The 24,931-nt window shown below is 50.6% G+C and overlaps 1 protein-coding gene across 1 annotated transcript in view; it reads left to right on the top strand.

The window, feature by feature from the left end:
• Positions 1–7,321: 7,321 nt before the first annotated feature.
• The window catches only part of P2RX7 (purinergic receptor P2X 7), a 29,274-nt gene continuing 11,664 nt past the window's right edge, over positions 7,322–24,931 (top strand). The window contains exons 1-8 of the mRNA XM_004595308.2: positions 7,322–7,469; positions 15,515–15,680; positions 17,348–17,416; positions 18,953–19,025; positions 19,796–19,892; positions 22,758–22,838; positions 23,279–23,408; positions 24,699–24,835. Of these exons, the coding sequence (XP_004595365.1) occupies positions 7,345–7,469; positions 15,515–15,680; positions 17,348–17,416; positions 18,953–19,025; positions 19,796–19,892; positions 22,758–22,838; positions 23,279–23,408; positions 24,699–24,835 (878 nt within the window). The 5' untranslated portion in view covers positions 7,322–7,344. The remainder of the gene's footprint in view (positions 7,470–15,514; positions 15,681–17,347; positions 17,417–18,952; positions 19,026–19,795; positions 19,893–22,757; positions 22,839–23,278; positions 23,409–24,698; positions 24,836–24,931) is intronic.

The following is a 24,931-nucleotide window of genomic DNA, read 5'->3' as shown; positions in this document are numbered from 1 at the left end:
TGCTTCTTCCTGAGGATGTGTCCCTGCTGGGTGCGATGTCTGGGGAGCCATCCCCTTCTGCGTCTCCAAGGGGAACTCACCGAGAGCGAAGGCATCATGAGAAAGGAAAACAATGCAGAGAATTTGCCCATGTGGCCACATTAGTTACCTTTGCAGTTTATTTCTTGTGACAGGAAGCAAAAAGTTCCTTAATGTCACATGCTTGAGGTGATCCGAATCCTGCTTTTGTGTTATAGCATCATAGCTGGCAGGAGGCTGCCCAAGGCACCACACATGTCACATCCCAGGACTGCCAGCCACAGAGATGGATGAGTGGGTGGGTGGGTGGTGTGTGGATGCCAGGCTCTAGGGTTGGGAATGGAGGACCTGTTTGCTAACCCCTGTTAAGAACTTCTGTTGATGTAAACTTAGGTCAGTTCCACATAGAACTGGCCCAAGTGGAGCCAATACTGAGACACAGAATTCAGCTTAACTTCTGCCAAACAAGGAGTAGCCTTTGCCCTGGTACCCATAATGTCTTATCACATCAAACACTGTAACACAGAGACCTCTGTCATCTTCATTCACCACTTTCAACATGTGTATTTATTTGAAAGGCAGGCACACATAGACAGTGAGAAACCCCAGAGTCACTAGTTCACTCCCTGGATGCCTATAACAAGTTAAGGTTAGGCCAGGCCCGAGCCAGGAGCCCAGAACTCAACTCACTTTGCCTGGCTGGAGCTCAGCCACCTGAGCCATCCCCTGCTACCTGCCAGGGTGCAGGTGAGCAGGAAGTTGAAAATGAAAGCAGACGTGGGATTGAGCCCCAGGCATCCCATGGGACTGCTCAACTGTTGTGTCAAATGCCTGTCCCTTCAGTCATTTTTAACAAAAAAATTATTTATTTTTATTGGAAAGTCAGATTTATAGAGAGAAGGAGAGACAGAGAGGAAGATCCTTCATCTTCTGGTTCATGCCCCAAGTGGCCTCAACGGCCAGAGCTGAGCCGATCCAAAACCAGGAACCAGGAGCCCCTTCTAGGTTCAGGGGTTCCCAAGGCTTTGGGCCACCCTCCACTGCTTTCCCAGGCCACAGGCAGAGAGGTGGAAGGGAAGTGGAGCAGCCGGGATACGAACTGGTGCCCACAAGGGATCCCAGTGCATGCAAGGCAAGGGCTTAGTCAATAGGCTACCACGCTGGGCCCCTTCAGTCATTTTTAAGCTCCGAGTCTACTGCACAGCCTTTAATATGGAATGGATTGCAAAAATGACAAAACCTCTAGAAGCCTCACTTTGCTCTTCTATAAATCAGGGTAGGAAGTAGTAGTTATGGCATGGTGAGAATTTTTATAATTCAGAAACAAAACATGCTTCATGAGCCATAAATCAGAAATGGGACACAAGGCATACTTTCTTCATACCCTTTGAGAAGTCTACCTTCAGGATGTGGCATGCTAAAAGCCAACAGTCAGTTGTTGACACGTGGCCTTGCTACCTGGCTGAGGCTCCATTTCCTCCTCTCAGTCCTGTGGCATGACCTTGCGCTGATTAAGCTCTGAGGACAAAACAAGGTTTTCTGAAAAGGGTGCCCTTGTCTGGGACAACAGCGACGCAGACCTGGTCAGCAATGTTGGTGCACTGCTGCCCTCTATTGGTCAGGAGCCACAGAAGGTTCTAGAGGGAAACGGGCCTTGGAGAGGGATCTCTAGAGGACTGGTGGAGAGGTTGTCCCAGGCCACAGACCCAGCACTCAATAAAGCAAAGGCTGCAGGGTGGAACACCTGATCCCTGGCTTTTCCTAGAGGCAGAGCAAGGAGAACTGGGCACATCCATTTTTGTTTTAGCCTTGACAAGCTCTAAGAGGGGCCTTTTCTGGGCCATTCTTCCTCCAGCACCCAGACCGCCGGTGCTGCTCATTCCCTGCCTCACATCAGGGTAACCGCCTGTGTCCCCGAGGACAAAACTGCTGTCAGATGCTTGGTGCTTTGTGGAAGCAAGCTGGGGGCCTTACTTGGTGAGGCAGGCCAGGAAACTCATAGAGGCAAGACATTTGTCCAAGGGCCAGGTCAGCAGGCTGAGGAACTGTGACCTGAACTTTCGCTTGAGACCCCAGAGCCCACACTCCACCTTCAATCAGGAGAAAGAAAAATAATAGCGCCAAACAGCCCAGCAGCTTGTACTGATGATGGAATGGAAAGTAATTTTGCTTTCTTGGAATGATCCAAATGGCATTTCCTAGGCAGCCACATGATGAAGCAGCGAAGGAAGATATTTTCAGCAGCTGCCATGTGCTGGTGACAGGCATATCTGTATCTCCACCAGTTCTCCTAGTGAAGCGCCCATATGTGATCTTCACTCTATAAATGTTGACATATAGACAAGAATGAATTCAAAGAAGACGTTTGCTCAGGGGCAGGCCATGTGGCGTAGCAGGTAAACCCATCACCTGCAATGCCAGAATTCCATAGAGACACCAGTTCATGTACCAGCTGCTCCACTTCCAATCCAGCTCCCAGCTAATGGAAAAAGCAGTGGATGATGTCGCAAGTATTTGGGCCCCAGCCACACACTGAGACCCAGATGAAGCTCCTGGCTCCTAGCTTTCACCTAACCCAGCACTGGCCATCTTGGGAATGAACCAAGGGATAAAATAAGTCTCTCTCCAGGCCCCTCTGTCTCTCTCAAACTCTGACTTTCAAATAAACAAATAAATCTTTAGGGGACAAAAAAGAAATTTGTTCAGTATCATTCTGTGAAGGTTGGAATTCAGACTCAATCCTCCTGCTTGGCGTGAATATCCAGTCTACTGTTACAAACATAAATCAGGAGGGCATTGAATTCAGTGGTTGAGATGCCCAAATCCTAGGGTACCTGTGTTCTAACTCCCAGCTCTGCCTCTGACCCAGATGCATGGTATTGTGCAGCCTGGAAGGCAGCAGCTGATGGCTCAGGCACTTGGGTCACCCATGTGGGAGACCTGGATTGAATTCTCAGATTCCAGCTAACGCCTGACTCAGCCTAGATGTTGCAGGCAGCTCTCTCTCACTCTCTCAGATAGGTAAATAAACACCTAATATTAAAAAAAAGACTTGGAAGCAGGAACTCAAATACTTGTTCCTGTATGTTCACAGAATTGCACCAGCGGCACATCAAGCACCATGCTGTACAGTGTGATAAAGGCTATAAGACTACAGGGACAAGAGTGAGCTGAGCATGGGAGTGAACTCACTTCCAGCTCAGTGGATTGCACTAGTCCCCACAGGGAAAATAATACTGATTTCAGCATCCTATGGATCAAAATAGGTCCAGGTGGCCCTCAGACCTAACAGCTAGCAGGTTCCAACAAGATCAGCACCACCAACAACCTTGTTATTTAGGACATCTGATGCTTCCCTAATCCTGGGAACTGCTCAAATTGGAAGTGAGAGAAAGATTGTACAGATAATTGTGCAATCTCATCACAAGATCACAAGAGGTAGAGAGTAGTGTGCCAGGAGTTGGGGCTATGGAGACCAAGGTGGAAGTCTAACATAAGAGCCCAGACCTGGAACTCACTGGAGGTAGTGACTGCAAAAAGAACTGGGAAACAGAATGTAGGAGGGGCACAGAACTCCCAACGGGGTTGACCAAAAGCAATCGTCACCACAACACATGATAATGAAGCTCTCTTCAGTCAAACATAAGGAAAAGATTCTTAAATGTGCTTGTGAAAAAAAAAAAACTGACATACAGAGGAATGTCAGTCAAACTCACAGCTGACCTCTCACAGGAAACTACAGGCCAGAAGAGAATGGAGCAACATATTCCAGATTCCAATAGCAAAAAATTGTTGGCTCAGCAAAGCTTTCCTTTGTCTTTGGAAATGAAATAAAATTCTTCCACCATAAAGAAAGGCTCAAAGAATATGCCTCTTCCAGATCTGTCCTACAAATGATACTTAAGGATGCTCTCTTGACAAAGAAAAGTAGTAGCACCCACCAAAACCAAAGGCAAATGTGAAGAACATCCCAGTAAAATAACAACAGAAGATTAAATCAAATAATGAACAACCCATTACTAAAATGACAGGAACAAATTACCACTTATTCATATTAACCCTGAATGTAAATGGCTTTAACTTACCAATCAAACATCATAGATTACTACACTAGATAAAAAAAAAAAATCTATCTGTTGCCTCCAGGAGACACATCTCACCAACAAACATCAATGGAAACTATCTCATAGATTTTGATTTTTTGTATTTTTTGTATTTTTATTTTTCACATGAAATTCTTCACTGACTTATATGTCACACAGTAGCATCATTTTGTTCAAGAAGATTCTTGATTTTCTTTTTCATTTCTTCAGCAACACATTAGTCATTCAATAGCATGTTATCTAACTTCATGGTGTTGTAAATTTCTGTTGTCCTTCCTGGTGCTAATTTTATTTTGTGGCTTCTCATTTAAGGGGATGTATAGTAACTGTATAATGGAGGCTATCCCATCCAGATGTGAGGATGCAATGCAGCATGCATCTCTACTTCCAGATCAATGATGGACTCCCAATGAAAAGGTTAACTATATCTTGACAATAGGATGCTGGACTCTCTGCCATCGTCTATGCTTGCAATGATGGACATATGACTGTTTATGAAGAACTATACTATTGTAATAATAAAGGGGAAATCAGTCGAGGGAAAGGGGAAAAACAGTGTGGTTGGAAAATTTATCTGAAATTAGGGTGGGGCTGGAGGCCACACAGATCAGAAACTTAAACCTTAGGAAATAAAAGGAAGCAAGCTGACTGTATCGTTTCCTGGGACCTTTGAAATGGGAAGTAGCCTGGATCACAAAATCACCACAGTTTAAAAATCATGGCATTGTGGTTTGGCCTGTAATCAGTAGTCCCCATTACAGATTATTATTATTATTATTTTCTTTGCCTCTACTGATTTATACAGTTTTCTTTACATGTTAGGGTTAGGGTTTTTTAAGTTTTTTAAAATTCCAAAGGAGAAGGAATCAGCATGATGGCTAAACTGGCAATGGTGGCCTAGTGGCTAAAGTCCCCACCTTGCACAGGCCAGGATCCCATATGGTGCTGGTTCTAATCCCAGCAGCTCCACTTCCCATCCAGCTCCCTGCTTGTGGCCTGGGTAAGCAGTCAAGCATAGCCCAAAGCCTTGGGACCCTACAACCACGTGGGAGACCTAGAAGAAGCTCCTGGCTTCTGGTTTTGGATTGGCTTAGCTCCAGCCATGATGGCCACTTGGGGAGTGAATCAGCGGGCAGAAGATCCTCTTTGTCTCTCTTCCTCTCTGTGTATCTGATTTTCCAATAAAAATAAGTCTTTCCAAAAAAAGGAGTTCATCAGAGGCAAGATAATGGGCACAGTTGGTTGGCAGCATGGGCAGTAAGGAAGTCATCTGCCTGTTGAGGAAATCGACAATGGAATCTTGAAGGCTGTCTCCTCTGTGACTGGCTGCTTTCCCTTCCCTTTCCAACGTTCATCCATGGAGCAGAGTGCATCAACACTTCACTCCCTTCAGGAGCTGAATTCCTTTGTACGAACATACCATTTTTATGTTGAGCCATTTGTCATCAGATGGACACTTCTCTGCAGGTTCACTGATTTAACCTGCTAGTTTCTGGTAATCTTGAAACAACTGAATGAGTGAGTGGCATAAACTGAGCTGTCCACAGGTGTTATGATGGAAAGCCAAGATTGAAGCCGGGCAACCAGCGTTTGTATTCTAACCATCAGGCTCACCTGCCCTGGTAGTCCAGTGATTCTCTTCTTGTCAAAGATGAAGGTGACTGTGTCACTCAGTTCTGGCAGGGATGTGGCATTTAATGAGGGGACCCTTTGCAAAGGCGCGGACTAAGCTAAGACAACGCCGTAAAGGATAGTGAGCTGCCTGGGGCTGCCAACAGTGAAGTGCCAACAGAGCCCTTGTGACCCCACCCCAAAGCCTGAAGCCTCACCGGCAGGAAGCTAGAAGGGACTGGAGGTTCACATGCAACCTACTGTGCTCCTGTCTCCTGACCCAAGAGCCAGGGTGGAAGGTAGGGCTGACCTGAGTGAAAAAGTATAAGTCAGTTCCCACAGAAAAAGTAAAAAAAAAAAAAAAAAAAAAAAAGCCTGCCCAGCTCCACGACAGGCTGCAGGAAGAGGAACAGACAAGCAGCTTCTGCAGACAACAGCATTTGCCTACAGCTGTAGAATGGTGACAGCCAGCCCGTCCTGAGCAACCTTTGAGTGGCAGTCACTTGCTCACTCCCTGCACAATGCTGTCCTCCAAAATCATGGGTGAAAAGTGAGCCGCGATGCAACGCTCGGCTTCCCTGGAGGAGCCAGGAATGCAACACTCGGCTTCCCTGGAGGAGCCGTGTCACCTGGACACCCGAGAACGTGACTCACGTGCCGGGCTGCACATGGAAGGTTCCTAGATGCAACATCTGACAGCTGTTTTAGCTTTGACTGCTTCCAAGGAAACAGGGCCCGGTGCCCTTGTCCATCCTGATTCGAGGTGGACCGTTTTGTACAAAACCCACTTTCGCAGAGGCAATTTCGTCTCAACACCACCTGGGGCAGGGTTTCACCTTCCCCTCCTCCCTGGTCGGCATCCCTCGCTGAATGGATGGGCAGGCCCAGTACTACTAGATTTTCACTGTGTTCCTGGCAGGCTGAGAATTACTGTGCTAAGTCAGGGGTTGACCTCTGCAGTTACAGAGCAAGGTGGAGAGAAAATTCCAGAGAATCCAACAAGATCTGACATAAATATAAAATCCATGCCGCCCCCCCACCATCTGCAGGCCAAAGCCTTTGAAGAAATGGGTGTAGGAGAGGAAGAAAAAGACCTCCATCCACCCCCTACCCTCCACATCTGGGGCTAAATAAAGGGTTCACAGTCTCCGAGTGAGGCTGGAGGCAATGCAAAGCTCTAGACCTTTTCCCAAGGCACAACGGAACTGCTGGGGCTCACGACATTTGAAAGTCTGTCCCCTTTTCTCCCAGTGGAAATGAGCCCCCCAAAAGTGAAGGGGATACAGGGAAAGGAAGAATTCTAAAAATGCCCAGCTTCTGAACACCATCTTTGTGCAGACAGCTGGGGAGGCCAGCTGGGGCGGGGTCTCCTGCCAGCCTGGGGCAGGCAAGGAAGACTCTACTTGTTTGTCTCTGCCACAACTGGGGCCACAGCCAGGACCCGCCCCCGCCCTGCATTCATTGGAGGAACTCAAACTTAAAGGCGCCTGCTAGGAATCAGCTCAGTTTCGCTCTGCTGCTCCTGGAAGGGCCTCGCTGTGGGGCAGCCTGGGAGGGCTAAGTCCAGCAGAGTCCAGCAGAGTCCAGCTTGGGAGGCAGGGAGCGGCCCACCATGCCAGCCTGCTGCAGCTGGAATGACGTCTGCCAGTATGAGACAAACAAAGTCACCCGGATCCAGAGCATGAATTATGGCACCCTTAAGTGGTTCTTGCATGTGATCGTCTTTTTCTATGTTAGGTAAGTGGGGTGTGGAGGCCAGGGCACAGGGGAGCTCAAATCTTTGCAGTGGTTGACGGCACAGAAGACCCCCCACTAAGGGGCAGTTGAGTGCCACGTGCGTTTCTAATCTGAGAGGTGCAGGCTGGCTGGAGGAGGAAGCAGTACCAGGCAGAGAGAAATCGCAGGAGGCCAAACCGATTCCTTTGGCCTTCACCCACCTGCCTGGCAGGCCTGCCGGGGAGGGCAGGGCAGGGCATGTCTGCCGAAGGTGAGACAATGCAGGGCGACACCCTGAGCCCAGAGGACTGAGGGTTTCAGAACACATCTGGGAAAAGCACTAGCATCGGAGCCATAACACTTAGTGAGAGAGAAGCAGGCTTGCAATTATGACTTTCAGGTCCTGTCCCCGGTTACGAGGACACCTGCTTGTTTTTTCAGCTTATCAAGATATAATCTGTGCATCCTACAATTCACCCATACACAGCATAAGAATCAGTGGCTTTTAGTACAATGGGGGTATGTGTCGTGGCACAGCGGGCGAAGCCACCTCTTGGAACACCTGTGTCCCATATGGGAGTGCTGCTTTGAGTCCCAGATAGTCCACCTCCAATCCACTTTCCTGATAACGCTCCTGGGAAAGCAGCAGATGCCAGCACATGTGCCTGAAGCTCTGTCATCCAGCTGCCTGATTTTGACCAGGCCCAGAGGTGGGCATTTGGGGCATGAACCAGTGGAGAGACCCACAGGAGACTCCTGACTCCTGGCTTCAGAATGGCTCAGCTCAGCACCAGTCATTGTGGCCACCTGGGGAGTGGACCAGCAGATGGAAGATCTCTCACTCTGTTTCTCATCTCTTTCTCCCTATCACTCTTGTAAAAAAATAATCACTTCTTAAAAGATTTATTCACTTTTATTTGAAAGGCAGATTTTACAATGAGGAGAGAGATCTTCCATCTGCTGGTTCACTCCCCAAATGGCTGCAATGGCCAGGGCTGAAATGATACAAAGCTGGGAGGTAGGAGCTTCTTCTAGGTTGCCCACACTTGGCTGGGCCCAAGGCTTTGGGACATCTGCCACTGCTTTCACAGGGCCATAAGCAGGAAGCTGGATCTAATCTGAAGCAGCCGGCACACAAACTGATGCCCATTATGGGATGCCTGTTGAGCCACTGCATTTGCCCCAATACTTTTTAAAAAAAAATAGTTTTGGGCCTGGCACGGTGGCCTAGCAGCTCAAGTCCTCGCCTTGAACGCCCCGGGATCCCATATGGGTGCTGGTTCTAATCCCAGCAGCTCCACTTCCCATCCAGCTCCCTGCTTGTGGCCTGGGAAAGCAGTCGAGGATGGCCCAAAGCCTTGGGACGCTGCACCCACGTGGGAGACCTGGAAGAAGCTCCTGGCTCCTGGCTTTGGATTGGCGCAGCACCGGCTGTTGTGGTCACTTCAGGAGTGAATCATCAGACGGAAGATCTTTCTCTCTGTCTCTCCTCCTCTATGTATATCTAACTTTGCAATAAAAAAATAACTAAATCTTTTTTAAAAAAATAGTTTTAAGAGTGTAGCAGCCTAGTGGCTAAAATCCTGACCTTGCAAGTGCTGGGATTCCATGTGGGCAGCAGTTTGTGTCTTGGCTGCTCTGTTTTCCATCCAGCTCCCTGCTGGTGGCCTGGGAAAGCAGTGGAGGACGGCCCAGGACCATGGGTTCCTTTTGGGACTGGCATGATACCCTAGTGGCTAAATCCTTACCTTGTATCTGCTGGGAACCCATATGGGTGCCGCTTTGTGTCCCAGCAGCTCCACTTCCCATCCAGCTCCCTGCTTGTGGCCTGGGAAAGCAGTAGAGGAGGGCCCAAAGCTTTGAGACCTGTGTGGGAGACCCCAAGAAAACTCCTAGCTCCTGGTTTCAGATTGGCTTAGTGCCAGCCATTGTGGCCACTTGGGGAGTGAACCAGCAGACAGAAAATAATTCTGTCTCTCCTTCTCTCTGTATGTCTGCCTTTCCAATACAAATAAATCTTTAAAACTAAAAAAATAATAACAATAATATTTTTCATTTTATTTAAAAAAATGGGAAGGAAAAGAAAGAAGAAATGGGAAGATGGAGAGAGAGAGATCTTCTGTCTGTTTTTCCTCCCCTACCCCCACCCAACCAATGGCCAGACTGAAACCAGGAGCCAGACAATCAACCTGGGTTTCTCATTTTTGGTAGAACAGACCCAGGGCTGCTGCTTCCCAGGAGGTACATCAGCAGGAAGCAGAACCAGGTTGCAACCCCGGCACTCCAGTATAGGTGTGGGTACCCCAAACATCATCTTAATTGCAGCATCAAACACCTAGTCCCAGCATTTCTTCTTAAACTTGGGATGTGCCACACTAAAATTCTGCCCAATGTAATACTAGTATGTCCTTGTTATAGAAACAATAATAGCTCAGGAAGTTTAGGAATCTTGCCCAAGGTCATGTAGTTGAGTAAGCCGGTACAGCCACAACTAAACCCAAGCATCTCACTACAGGATGTGTGTTCCTGTTAAAGTAATGTGGAAAGTAGAGGAGGTGGTGTTAAAACTAGAGGCTTACTACCTAGGGGACTATTGGGCTGTGACCTAGACGAAGAAGGTGAGAGAGGCAGAGGAGAAAAGCAGACAGCCTTGCGTGATATTAGGAAGACAAGACAGCAGGACTTGTCTGGGCAGTAGCTGAGGGAGAGGAGGCAGAGGATAAGCCTAGCAGTGAAGCAAGCTTCTACTTGGGCAACCCAACTGGGGTTCAGAAGTACAGGGGGAAAGGTGAAGTTGGGGTAGAAAACTTGGATGAAGGCATGGAGACTGTGGTGTCTGCGGGAAGGACAACTGTAGATGTTGAATGCAAAGCTGAGTGTATGAACCCAAAGCTGGAGACACAGCTGTATAGGACACTAGTGTGTAGATGGTAACCGATCTGTGGAAGCCATGGCAACTGACCACCAAGGAGAGCTGTAGATGAGAGAGAGCCAGAAGGTCTAGAATGGACGGCTGGATAGTGTTGAGCCCTAAGGTGTGGGCAGTACCAAGGTCTCCCGTGGATTCTGAAGAGCTGTAACCACGGAAAGACTGAAGATTCTGGATTCTTGAGGCTCAGGGGAGAAGTAGAGGGGACTGGTATGTGCTCGGTGGTGTCAGCCGCCCCTGGGAGCACAGGGGAGGTCAGGCGCATGGTGTGCCTGCTGGATTTCGTGGCAGTGACGTTGTTTGCCTGGCAAGAGAGGCTGGAGAAGAGAGGCGGGGGTGGGAGCCAGACTAGGGTGGGTGGAGGGCTGAATGAAGATGCGGAAATGGGATGTGGTGACTCACGCTTTTGGGAGACTTGGCTACCAACAGAGAAAGAGAGAGTGCTGGCAGGGGTGTGTGGGGTGCAGGGAGGGCTTATTTTTAAAATGAGGAATGATGATGAAATGCAAATGAAGAGGATATGGGAGAGGGATCAACAGAATTTCGCATCGCTAGTGTCGTCATTTCCACCAACACCAAGGTCCTGTCTCAGGGCGGCTGTCACAGCTACTTGTTTCTTCTACCAAGTCAAACGGCTCCTGCCCTTAACTTTCACCTTCAGTGAGAGGCCTACCCTGAGCTCTGTCATCTGCTTGATACTCTTCAAATGGCTGCCACTGCTGTGTCTCTCTTCTTCAAATATGCTCCATCCCTCTGGCCAGGGGCTGGAAACCCTGATGTCCAGACCCAGCCTATGGATGGGCCCTTTCTGTCATGACCCTCTTCAAAGGTGGCACACAACCCACGTTCCTGCTGTGCTGGTGGAGGCACAGAACGGTTCAATATTTGGGCAAAGCAAGCTGAGATGTAAAATGTGCACACCCTTTCACCCAGAAGTTAAACCTTGAGGACTGGACACTTTAGACAGGGAATATCCTTGTGTAGGTAACGCCAGCAATTGAGTGGAGAGATAATGAGTGTGTTGGCCAGGGGTGCACTAAGTGGCCAAGGACCTCAGGAAGCTTTTCCCTGAGGTCAGGAATATGACAAGGATGCCCAGAGTCACTGCCAAGCATCAATATTGTAGAAAGCAGCAAGTACACAGATAATGCAAGGCCCACAGCAAACCCCCAGGGATTTACACAACCCAGCAGAGCTCACACAACATCCAACAAAGCAGCAAGCTCACCTTATCTGTTCACAAAACCCAGCCGCATTTCCACTGGCAGTGAAGTTCAAGAAGGAAATGGGAAAACCATTCTGTTTGCCAAAGCATCCAAAAGGACTGGGGCTGTGAGGGTGGACGGCTGAGTTCAAGACTTGGCTGCCATGTGCTACATAACCCTTGATGAGTTCCTCTCTTTGTCCATGCCACAGCTTGCTCGGCTGTGACACGGGGGTCATACCAGGCCAGGCTGAGCATCCCTCAACCTGAGAGGATTAGGGGCAGAAGACTGTCAGATCTGGGAGGTTCTCAGGTTTGGAAACAGTTATGTAACCCTCACCAGCTGAACAGCCCTAGTCAACAGACCCGACATTTTTGAGCATCAGGTCAGAGTTCTGAATTAGGGACACTCAGTCTGTAGCTTCTTTCTAGGGTTTTGTTGTACTTGCTGGCAGGGAGCCTGAGGAAAGGCAATATTTGAGGGTGTTTCACAAAGTGCACAGACAATGACAATAGCACAATACCAAAATCCATGAGCATAGGAAATGTACTTTGTGCAGAAAACTGTTTTCACACCACAATGAACATATTTTCATTCCACTTCACCCCAAGATTCTGAAGTGCCCATACATGTTGGTACAGAGTAGACCTAGAAGAGATACTGGCACATGGTAAGAGCTAAATGAAGGTTACCCAAAAATATTGATAATTGGGAAAACTGAACCAAATTTCCAATTAAATATTTACCCATAAAAAGGACTACTTGGTCTCAGCACAATAGCCTAGTAGCTAAATCCTTGCCCTTGCATCCACTGGGGTCCCATATGGGCACCAGTTCGTGTCCCAGCTGCTCCACTTCCCATCCAGCTCCCCACCTATGGCCTGGGAAAGTAGTCCAGGATGGCCCAAGGCCTTGGGACCTGGCACCTGCATGGGAGACCAGGAAGAAGTTCCTGGCTCCTAGCTTTGGATTGGCTCAGCTCTGGCCATTGCAACCACTTGGGGAGTGAACCAGTGGATAGAATTATTTTTTCCCTGTTTCTCCTTTTCTCTGTGTATCTTCCTTTCCAATAAAAATAAAGTCTTTTTTTTAAAAAAAAAAAAAAGAACTACTAGCTAACATAGCACCAAAGTTGAATTATATGGAATTGCCTGTATTCTACAATTATCACTTATGAAATGAGAAGTTTCACATCTTCAACCTAAATACTAGAATATCCTGTAGCTATTTAAAAGACTGCCATCAGAAAGCAGGAAAAAGCAGCAGATGCAGGAGACCTAGATGGGGAGACCTAGTTGAAGCTCCTGGCTCCTAGCTCCGGCCATGGAGGCCATTGGGGAGTGGAACAGAGATCTTGTTCTCTTTCTCCATCTCTCCTTTGCTCTAACTCTGTCTTTAGAATAAAAAAAACATAATAAACCTTCTTTGAAAGGTTAATGTGGGTCTCCCCGACTAGGCTGCAGCTCCCACTGGTTGATGTAAGGGCCGAACCAGACTGGACTGCAACACCCATTGGTTCCAGTGCAACTCGGGACTGAAAACAGAACCAACCCAGCAGTTGCAACCACCAGCTGATCGGGGTGATGGACTGTGCCGGGCCCTGTGCTTGCTAGAACATACAAAAAACTAATCTGGGAATACCTCAAAGTATCTTTGGAGATCTCCCCAATCGAACTGCTGGACTCAGAACTCTAACCAAGAAAAGACAGAAGACAGAACGGGACAGTCATTCATCTCAGCTATATGTTGGCAGCAAATTATGGGGCAAACGGAGACTTTATGATGGACCATATCAATCAGTGGACGACCTCATTGAGCGAAACGGGCAGCAATTCATAACTAGAGAACTATTAACACCACTTGGGCACATATCTCGGAGCATGCCCCACATCCGGGACTTGGGGTGGGCGGGAAACCGGGTGGGGCTTCTCCCTCAATGTCCCCCTTTACCTCAGATGCAGGATGGAAACAATATGGACATAATGGCATTGCCCACTTTCCTATCCCCCTGAACCTTTTTTTTCCTTTTTTCTTTTTTTTTTTCTTTTTCCTTTAACTGTAATTAACTATGTAAAGATTGTCAACAACAATATAATAATAAAAAAAAAAAAAAAAGAAAGACAATTCAGTGGCCTGGAGGCCAGTCCCAGGGCAGCGCCCCCACTATCTGTAGGTGGTTCTTGCCCACAGATACGCCCTACCCATCAGCAGTCATGCCGCAGTCCTCCCCCTCTCACCTGGCAGGCCACCAACCGACTCTGTGCCCCTGTAGATGTACCCAATCTGGATTTCACAGAAGTGGGATCCTCTAATGTTCGTGACTTTTGGTGACCAGCCTCTTTCTTTCCAAGGTTCATCGACATGTTCACCATGATGGCACTTTGTGCTGTTTCAGGCCTGGGGAATATTCTATTTTCTGAACAGATCATATTTTATCTGCCCACTCAGCTACTGGCCAAGTTTTCAACTCCTTCCACTTTGGCTACTGTGAATGGTACTGCTATGAACATCCGGGTACCAGTATTTGTCTGGGTACACAGGGTAGTCTTAGATTTCATTGCACTTCACAGCATTCAGTACCTTGCTCTGTTTGCTTGCCTATTATATCGTTTCTATAGCAATTAGCTCTGCTCAATGCATTTTCACTGCTACACAACTTCCCTACTGTAGGACTCCAGTAATTGACCCAGCCACTGACTGAGAACATTGAGATCATTTCTAGTTCTCCCTCTTACAAAACGTGCCTTGTGAACACTCTCCTACAGAACTCCTCAGGCACATGGACAAGAGTTTACCCAGTGTAGATATGTAGCAGTTTTTAAGGTTGGATCCTAGGAAATGCTCTTTATTCAACATTCTCACCACTGCTTGTCTTCCCAGGAGTCCCATGGGTTCTGATTACCATGCATTTGGAGTCACTGGGTAGTGACTGGGTAGTGTATATATATACACACACACACACATACATATACATATATACACATATATATGATATCTTAATTACATATAACATACTCATTCCACTTCCCCCACCCTTCCCCCATGCCTTAATAATTTAGATTCACACATCTGAAAGAAAGCATTATTAGCGAATGAATTCCCCAAAGGGCAAGCAGCCAGAGGTGGGGCTGTATCACACAAGTCATTCTGGCAGAGAGGGCTGGCTCTGGGCTCTGAGGAGACAAGTCACAGACCTCAGCTCTGACAGTCTGCTATGTGACCTAGCAAGCCCCTGCACCTCTCTGAGCCCATTCCCTTGGCGACAAAAGCACGGTGACAAGGGTAACTTCATCATCTCGTGCCAGTGTGAGGGCCAGCAGGTGATGCCTGGAGAGCCCAGAAGGTGATGCCTGGGGAGCACACACGAGGTGTTCAGCAGCACGAGAGGCTCAGCCGCCAGACACAGCCTGGGGGAGGAAGGTGTTAATGGGCCATGCTCATAGGCAGACCTGTAGCTGGACTATTGCTTAGAAGCTTCCAGCAACTCTGAGTCAGTGTTAGGTAACAAGAAAGGACAGGGTTGGGGCAGGTGTTCTCCTGAGGCAAGTGCTTATCAGGTACCGCATACTCTACTTTACACACATATATCATTTTTCACAGTTGTTGAAAGGCAGAGAGAGAGAGAGATAAAAACATAAAGAGATCTCCTAGGCATTTGGTTCAGTCTCTGAATGATTACAACAACTAGGATTGGGCCAGGCTGAAGCCAGGAGCCAGAAACTTCATCCAAGCCTTCCATGTTGGTGGCCAGACCCCTGTGCTACCTTCCTGGCATATTAACAGGAAGCTGCATCAGAAGTGGAGCAGCTGGGACTCGAACTAGGCACTCCTGGGTGGGTTACGGGCACCCCACGCAGGCAATTAACCACCACATCAAATACCAGTGCCTGCTTCAGCTAACCCACTGATGCTTCTCGGTGTCTGCCCTTCAGCTTTGCCCTGGTGACTGACAAGCTGTACCAGAGGAAAGAGCCGGTCATCAGCTCCGTGCACACCAAGGTGAAGGGTGTAGCAGAGGTGAAGGAGATCGTGGAGAACGGTGTGAGAAAAGTGGTGGGCGGCATCTTCGACACCGCGGATTACACCTTCCCCCTGCAGGTGAGCCCCCATCTGCAGCCTCCCAGGACGGGGTTCCTGGTCACGGTCACCAGGGTGTCACTCTGCTCCCCTCTTCCCCACCCGCCCCAATCTCAAGCCTTACTCTAGAATAAGATCGGCCCTATTTTAAAACTCTGAAAATCCCAACTGAGAAAACCTAAAAATTGCAAATCTGGGGCACATCCAACCGCTCCAAAGAGCTGATTCTCTGCTATATTGAGTCCTACAGGGATTCTCAAAATAGCAGCGTGTCCTGGTGCATTATAAATACAATCTGAGCGCCGGATGCTTCGCCTCACAGTTAAGCTGCCTGTGCCCCACATGGGAGGACCTGTGTTTGAGTCCAGCTCTGGTTCCTGCCTGTAGCTGCCCCCACCCCCTGCTAACACAGATCCCTAGCTGAAGCACACAATCAGAGAGGCCTAACAACTTCTCCAACTACACACAGCTTGCCGGAGGCAGAGCCAGGGTTAGAACCCTGGGGTCCTTGTTGCAGCCTCTCCCACCAGGGCCCACTGTGAACTGTCAGCAGTGCCAATCCTGACAAGCACTGTCAAGTGGCTCAAGGTCTCATGGGAGACCTGGGTTGCTGGCCTAGCCCTGGCCATTCAGAGTATATGAAGAATGAACAAGCAGGTAGGCTCTCTCTTTCTTGGTCTCCCAAGCAAACCATGGGGGCTGGCATTGTGGTGTAGTGGGTAAAGCTGCTGCCCACAATGCCAGCATCCTACATGGGCACAGGTGGATGCAGCTGCTGCATTTTCTGATCTAGCTCCCTGCTAATGTGCTTGAAGAAGCAGAAGATGGCCCAAGTGCTTTGGCCCCTCTACCCACACAGGAGATCTAGAAGCAGCTCCAGGCTCTTGATTTTGGCTTGGAGCTCTTGCAGCCATTTGGGGAGTGAACTAGTAGGGGGGAGCTCTCTGTATCTCTCCCTTTCTCTGTGTAACTCTGCCTTTCAAATAACACATAGAAAAAGAGGGGGAGGGGGAAAGGGAAAGGGAAAGAGAGAAGCAAGCTATGGTTTATCCTTCTCATACATGATGCATGCCTGAATGAGAAAGGGCAAAGAACTCCCCTGTGGGGCACAAGCCCTTCTGGATTGTCTGTGTGGTGTTCCAGCAACCGCGGGATCTCTAGGAGCCCAGGCCTGGTTTTGCTGGAAGGAAGGATGCAGGAGACGGGGGGCAGGGCATGGAGGGGCTTGGTGGCAGTTGGAGGAAGGAGAGCGGAGTTGCGACAGAGAGACCCACACGGGGCTGAGCACACAGGTGGGAAGGTGGCAGCAGTCCAGGAGAGCCAGAAGTTTCACAAAAATGCTCGGAGCCCAGGCTTCCAGCCCGTGTGAGCTGCAGCCATGGTCGGCCGGGTGAAAGGCCCCATGGCCCCTTCGTCATGCTGTTGATGGCCTACCCCACCTCCACTCCCCCAGGTCTCAATTTAATGGGATTTGCCTGTGTCAAAAAAAAAAAAAAAAAAAAAATCAGAGGGCAGCTTTTGGCAAGTGATGGTTTGAGCTCTTGGGCTCCCCGGCTCAAAGGGTGGCTTATCCGGCTTTAAGGCTAAGCCCAGGGCAGGGCCTGGTGCCTGCAAGCTCATAGGGAGGCGGAGCCGCTCCCGACACTTGGCAGCTCTGTTCTCAGAGGCACTCTCTTTGTCCTCCGCAGGGGAATTCCTTCTTCGTGATGACAAACTTCCTCAAGACGGAAGGTCAAGTGCAGGGGCTGTGTCCCGAGGTACACAGGGGACCTGGAGTGGTGCCATGCGGGTGGGAGGGAGTCCTTGGGGCAGGCACAGGTCCAACCACCTGCCTCTCGTGGGGTGGGGCTGGAAATGAGGTTGAGAAATGTCTCCCAGGCCACTTGAGCTTTCTGCGTCCTATCACCAGAGACCTGCTGTTTCTGTGGCTTGCTTGCCCCCCACCCAGGACCCCTGGCCTCTACCTGCCCTCCATACCAGTCATCGCAAGACAAGAACCACCTTCCCCGGCCCCATTTTCTGGCTCAGAGAGGCTGACTCATTTTCCGCAAAGACACAAAGCTGGCTGGAGGCAGATCTAGGGTTAAAAGCCCAGTCCTTGCTCACAGCTTCTCCAGCCTGTGCCCAGGACCAGGCAAGCCTGGTCAAGCAGCATGCATCTGCTCCCCGGCTCTTCCATCTGCCCCTAAAAGAAACTTTTCCCTGTTCAGTTGGCCCTCATGTTCCCTTCATGCCCCCATTACACAGAGGTAGCAACTGGAACTTATTCAACTGCCTCCCCGGCAGGGCTGCATCCCTAACCCAGCTCAAGTTCCATGTCCCTCTTACATCTCATGCTAGGTCACCCAGTCCTGTGGACACACACAGACTTATTGTGAGTGGGAGGGCGTGTAAGAGTTAGGGTGGCCTGAAGATGAAGAGTCTAGACTCAGAAGCCAGATACAACTCATGGTTCAGAACTTGACTCGGCAGCTGCGTGTCCCAGGGCAGGTGAATTCACCTCTCTGGGCCTTAATGTACTCACATGTCCACTCCACTGCTTATTAGGACCTACTGTGTGGCAAGGACGTGACTTGCCTGTGACCACCCAGCTGGGGAAACCCAGGAGCTCAGGGTCCTTGCCCCCAAACCACCTAAGGGACAGAGAGCAAGCCCCTCTCTACACCGGGTTCATGTTCTGGCCCCACTAAGGCAGCTGCTTACCCTGCTCCCTGGGAGATGGAAAAATCAGATACAAACCAGGTCACTTCAGCCCTCTGCTTCTCTGTGTCCTTCCGCCCTGAGATGCAACTGGCCTCATTCTCCCAGGCCAGGAGAGAGGGCTGCCCGAGGCCCCTCATGTCCATGTCACTCAGGGCCCCCTAGACCAGGCCACCTGCTCACCACCTCCAAGGCCATACCCACTGCCCTGGAATCTGCCATTCATTTCATTGACACAGAATTCACCATAAAATCCACCACTTTCAAGTATACGATTCAGCAGGCTGTAGTGCATGCAACCACCACCATTACCTGATTCCAGAACATTCTCAGGGTCCCATTAGCAGTCATTCTGCTCTGCTCTCTCCCTCCTCCTGCAGATCTACCTGGCCTGTCCGTAGGATCATGTTTCTATGTTTTCTCACTTGGCAACACACTTTAAGGCTCAGGCCTGTGGGAACATGTGTCAGGCCCTTGTCTGTGCTATCACGCCTCTGTGTATGTGTGTGTGTCCTCACGACCACTTGCACGCACCTGCTCCTCATTCGAGTGATGCACGTGGCTCATTCCTGCTTCTTGTCCTTCTCCCTCAGTATCCTACCCGCAGGACACTATGCTCCTCTGACCGGAACTGCAGGAAGGGATGGATGGATCCACAGAGCAGAGGTACCATTCGTTTCCTGTCGGGACCCCTGGGGGTCACTAGTCTGGCACCTGCAGGGGCAGCAGGGTGGGGAGACAGCTGTGCTACCTGGTGCAGGCCCTCAGCTTCTGCTACTGAGTGGTCTTCTTCCACTCTTGCCAGCCATTGGTCCACCCATGCCTGACTCCATTCCTAGCACACCTGCCACTGGCTGGGAATGGGGTTCCAACTTCCCAGTGAGAAGCTGCTGAAAACTAGGCAGGCTCAGGGCATCACCTCAACTATCCCCTGGAATCCCCAGCATCTGAGCAGCATCAGCTTGTACCCTTGGGGCACCTGGAGGAAATGGCCTCATCCCAAGCTTTAGTTTAAATGCATTGGACATAAATGCACATGGTACCCACATACAGCCCATGAAAGGTCATTTATATAGGAAAAGCGACTCTGACCCTGCTTATGACATTCCCTCTTGGAAACCTGTTCATCTCCCTGACTCTCCAGGAAAAGGTGCCATGCTGCTTTGTGGCTTTGCACATCCCTGGACAGGCCAGGTTCCTCCTGATGGATCCCAGAGCCTCTGTGAAAGGCCAAGGTCATTCATTCCACCAGGGCAAACATCCTGTCAGGAGCCTCTTCCTGGAGAGACATCAAAGGGGCCCTCCTCTGCAGTGCTTGCCGCCTCATGATCTGTCCCTTTGCTGGCCTTGCAGCCACCTGCGGCTGGACGGAGCTAGGGGTTTCCTCTTTGTAGCAGATGAACTCATGTGTGGTTCTGCCACGCTCGGCACCGTAGGAATCCAGACTGGAAGGTGTGTTGTGTACAGAGGTAGCCAGAAGACCTGTGAGGTGTCTGCCTGGTGTCCCACAGAGGCTGTGGAAGAGGCGCCCCGGTGAGTTGCAGGGGATGGGGGGACCCTGGGGGCCCAGGGCCAGGCTTTCCCTCTGCAGTGCTTGGTGGACTTGGGGATGCCCATGCTGGGTTCACGGCTTGCCACAAGCAGGTGTCTCTGGGAAGACCCCATGGGCAAAGGAACATGTGGAGATAACTCAGGACCGGTGACACCACCCTGGAGTGTCCTTCCCCACTCCCCCAGTGGTTCCAGCACGTTCCAGGGCAAAGGCTGGTCTTCCTGACTGGCCAGCATCCCTATTAAGTGACTGAGGATAGGGGGAGGGGAGGGGAAGAGAGGCAAAGCGGGGGAGAGGGAGGGCAGTTTTCTCAGAGCTGTTGTCCCCTGCGTTGATTCCTGCCTTCAACACAGAAGGTCAGGATGCAAAACGCTGATGCATCCCAGCAGAAAACAGAAAGGCCAAGGTTTGGATGCCGCCTCAGACGCCTCTTGGCTGTGGGACTTTGGGCAAATGGCTTAACCTCTCTGAGCCGCAGGCAGCTCAGCAGTAAAATGAGAGCAGTGGCAGCTACCTCACGGGTTGTTGGAAGGAGGAGATGAGATGGGACTCCTGTAGTGACTGTAAAGTAAGCCTGATGCCTGGCTTTCTCTTTCTCTCTCTCTCTCTCTCTCTCTATCTCTCTCTCTCTGCCCCAGAGCACCCTCCACTGACACTCTGCAGTGGTAGCAATGTTTTGCACCTGTGCTGTCCAACCTGGCAGCCGCTGGTTGCCTGTGGCATTTAACCCGTGCAGTGCAGCAGCTGATTGATGGAACCTGTGGTCCAATTTCCTCCAGCATGCCTCATGGCTACCCCTGTGGCAGAGCTAGATTCCTGTGACTCAGGACTAGTCCCCCAGCAGCCATTGGGCAAAGAGAAAATTGCTCCAAGCAGCCACATAGGGGGTTCATGCAAATCTCCCCTTCACCAGGGAAGTGGGGCAGCCAGTATCACTCACTCCGGCCCTTAATCATTTTCTGGCTCCACTCAGATCGCTCCTAGGGCAGGGAAGCTTGCCTGGCACAAAAGGCACTGCCCGGTTGTGGCAGGACACCAGCCGTTAGCTCAGGACAAGGGTCCCCTTGACTGACTGTGGCTTTGAGCTGCCGCTCTGCTGCCAACTCCCTCATCGCATAAACACTGCGCATCATCCATGCACTGGTGCTGGGCTGCCAGCTGCCCCCTAGACCCCATCCATTAACCATTCCTTCAATGCCTCCTTCAGCACACAGCAGGCACGTGATGTTTATCTGATACATATCAACACAAAAGGAACCACCACATCTGATGAAAAATGCAAGCAGTTCCCAAGACTCCTATGGTCTAATTGAGACACACACACACACTCACACGGAGTTGTAATTCAAGACAGAAAACGGACAGTGTCCAGAGGCGGCGCAGGGATCCCTGAAGCTTCGGCATCCTAAGGTTTCTGCATTTCAGAAAGTGTGTGGTTCAGAATGACACAGAGACACTGGGCCTGGCATGGGGGCAGGCCTTGGCCTACATGAGATTTCTTTAGATGCAAGTGACACACAGTTCCATCTTAAACCACTTTCACAACAATGAGGAGGGTTATTTGGTGGTTCGTGTTTCGCATTCCGCTCCACAATCCAGCTAAAGAGGCCAGCCTCAGCCAAGGCTGGACCCAGACTTCAAACACCGTCCTTCAGACTCTCCCCTCCAGCCGGCCCCCCTTCCATCATTCTTCCTGTTCTGACTTCCTCATACTGCACTCTGGGGAAGCCCAGGTTTGCACCAGCCTTTCCACCTAACAATCTCTGTGAGATTGAGTTTCTCTTTCACAAGTGTGCCCATAAAAGCCCTGAAATGTCCTTATTGTCTCACCTAAGTCACAGAGGCCACTCAGAAACAATCAATGTGCCTAGCAGGAAGGGGTCACACTATTTACCCAGCCCTGGATTCCTTGTGTCCCTGCCCCACCCGCTCAGGGACTCCGGAGGGATGGAGGACAGGTGGAGTCAGCCTCCACTCTGCCCTCCAGACACAAAGTGAAAGACAACTGGCCTCCTCCACGTTGGGGTGGAGCCGCCAGGGTGGAACCAAGCAAACATCACCGAGTTCATGACAGCAACGTTCCAAACCTGGGTTCTGGAACACGAGACAGACCACCCAGATGCCCCAACCTCTCCTGCAGCTGTTCCAAATCCCCATCTGTCCCCGCTTACATAGGGTACCGGTTATGTCTTCGTCCCTAGAGTTTTTACCCCATCAGAGGGACTGTCAGGTGGACAAGGACAATGACGACTTCCTTGTCCCTCACCATATCCACAGTGCCCACCCTCAGGCTCTTGCTGAAGGACGGGTGGTAGGCAGGTCTTCCTGCGGCCCCAAACTCAGACTCCTCTAACTGATTCCTGTCAGGGCCGTAGGGGAATGGCTGATAAATCAAGTCTAGGTGTGTAACCCTGAGCTACAGACCAGGGTGCCGCTATCCTAACCCTCAGGAATTCCAAGTCTGTGAGGACATCTACAAGCAGGTGTGCTGGGGACAATTATGCTCATCCCTGCCCAGCTTCAACTTGAGCCACAGAGGGACCATCTGCACCATGGCAACCAGCAAATGTTCCAAGGGGCACTGCCTGTCCCCACCGGAGCTGCATCCCACTGCACAGGTCACAGAGTGCATGACTCGTCACAGTAAACGCCATGAGATCTCAAGAACAGAAAAAATTCTAGAAGCTTGATGGAGAATTTGCTTCCCCTACGAGATGGTTGTAGCCAGTTCTCTCTGTTAGGTCCCAAAGATCAAAGCGTGAGGCCAGCAGCCTCCGGTCCTGTCGGCCCAGGGCCCCCCTAGATTCTCCACAGTCACTGACCCTGTTTGCATTCCTCTGCCCCAGGCCTGCACTCTTGGCCAGTGCTGAAAACTTCACTGTGCTCATCAAGAACAACATCGACTTCCCCGGCCACAAATACAACACGTGAGTGCCCTGGTGGGAGCAGGCGGGTAACAAATGACCCTAAGCTGAGAAGCCCCAAGCAACACTTCTTGTCCCTGTGGCGCAGGAGGCTGGGAAGGACTTTGGTAAGTGGTTCTGGCTGAGGGTCCCCCAGGGTTGCAGGTGAATGATCATGAATGAGAGCTGCCTGGGTCTCTAGGCTCCACTGGGGCTGCAGGGTTTGGCTCCCTAGCACTGCCTACATGTCGCCAGGAAGAGGCGTCTAGCCTCTTCCTAGGCAAGAGAGAGTAGTGTGATGAAGCCACAGCCTTTGGAAGGGACACACCATGGCTTCTACCATATGCTATTGGCCACACAGACCAACTCGGCCTCTGCGTAAGAGGCCACTACCCAGAGGTAGGAGTCACCAGGGCCCCGGCTCTCTATTTTTGCAATAGAGGGGTGTGTCATTGTCTGCACAGGAGAAACATCCTACCGGGTTTAAACATCTCGTGCACCTTCCACAAGACTCAGGACCCACAGTGCCCAATCTTCCGGCTGGGAGACATCTTTCGGCAAACAGGAGATAATTTTTCAGATGTTGCAGTTCAGGTTAGTGGTGTCTTTGGATGGCAGGGTGTGTGTGTGTGTGTGTGTACGCATGTGTGTGTGAATGGAGGAGCGTGGCGGTCCAGGTTGGTGGTGTCTTTGGAAACAGTCTACAGGGTGTGTGTGTGTGTGTGTGTGTGTGTGTGTACGCATGTGTGTGTGAATGGAGGAGCGTGGCGGTCCAGGTTGGTGGTGTCTTTGGAAACAGTGTACAGGGTGTGTGTGTGTGTGTGTGTGTGTACGCATGTGTGTGTGAATGGAGGAGCGTGGCGGTCCAGGTTGGTGGTGTCTTTGGAAACAGTGTACAGTGTGTGTGTGTGAATGGAGGAGCGTGGCGGTCCAGGTTGGTGGTGTCTTTGGAAACAGTGTACAGTGTGTGTGTGTGTGTGTGTGTGTGTACGCATGTGTGTGTGAATGGAGGAGCGTGGCGGTCCAGGTTGGTGGTGTCTTTGGAAACAGTGTACAGTGTGTGTGTGTGTGTGTGTGTGTGTGTGTGTGTGTGTGTGTACGCATGTGTGTGTGAATGGAGGAGCGTGGCGGTCCAGGTTGGTGGTGTCTTTGGAAACAGTCTACAGGGTGTGTGTATCAGGGATGCAAGCTGCGAGACAACTGCCCCGCTAGGTCTCACTGAACCGGCTCATGTTTGCCAAGCGCACAGCCAACCACGTGTGCTGCCAAACACTTTGCCTTGCCTCATCCCACAGCAGCGCTGAGCATGGGCTGCTGGATCAAGTCACTAGCTTCTTCCTTCTGCTTCCGGAAGGCAGAAGTCTGAAAGGAGCTTCCCCGAGCCAGAGGCAAGCTGTCTGCAGAGCCACAGGCGCCCGGAGGCCTCGGAAGGGTCCACTCTCTGGACACATCCCCCTGCCCACGCTGCAGTGCTGAGCTCCCAGCATCCATCTCCACCTCCAAGGCCTGCATGCAGCATCTTGCATCAGCGGCCATGGTCCATGCCAAGCTTCCTTCAGAGAGGGCGTGCAAGGTTCACCTGGATCATCTGCCCAGGTCACGATCTTCAATCTGAGCACATGCACATGCAGGAGTGGCTTGCTGGGAGTTATATCTGAGGAAAACAGGCTAATTATCTTGGTCCCAGAGGCAAGGCAAGAGTAAGGAGATGTCCATGTAGTTGCTGTGTAATATAGCCAGTAGATGAATGCCACACTTGAAATTTTGAAGCCTTTCTTCTAAAAAGAAAGCCCTCCCTTCAGCCAAGAGGGCCAAGGTGGGAGCTCCCGGGAGGTCGTGCAAGCACAGCTAGCCGACCCAGGGCCTGTGTCCTGTGTCCCACAGGGAGGGATCATGGGCATTGAGATCTACTGGGACTGCAACCTGGACAGGTGGTTTCATCACTGCCGCCCCAGATACAGTTTCCGCCGTCTGGACGACAAGAACGTCAATGAGTCCTTGTACCCTGGCTACAACTTCAGGTAATGGTGCCACCCCAGGTCAGGCTCAGGGCCGCCTTCCAGGCCCTGGAATCGCATCCTCTGCAGTAAGTCAGCCAAGTCTAGATTTCCAAGGCA

This window comes from Ochotona princeps, chromosome 29, assembly GCF_030435755.1.
Source record: "Ochotona princeps isolate mOchPri1 chromosome 29, mOchPri1.hap1, whole genome shotgun sequence".
Lineage (NCBI taxonomy): Eukaryota > Metazoa > Chordata > Mammalia > Lagomorpha > Ochotonidae > Ochotona > Ochotona princeps.
This window is presented reverse-complemented; position numbering and strand designations above follow the sequence as displayed.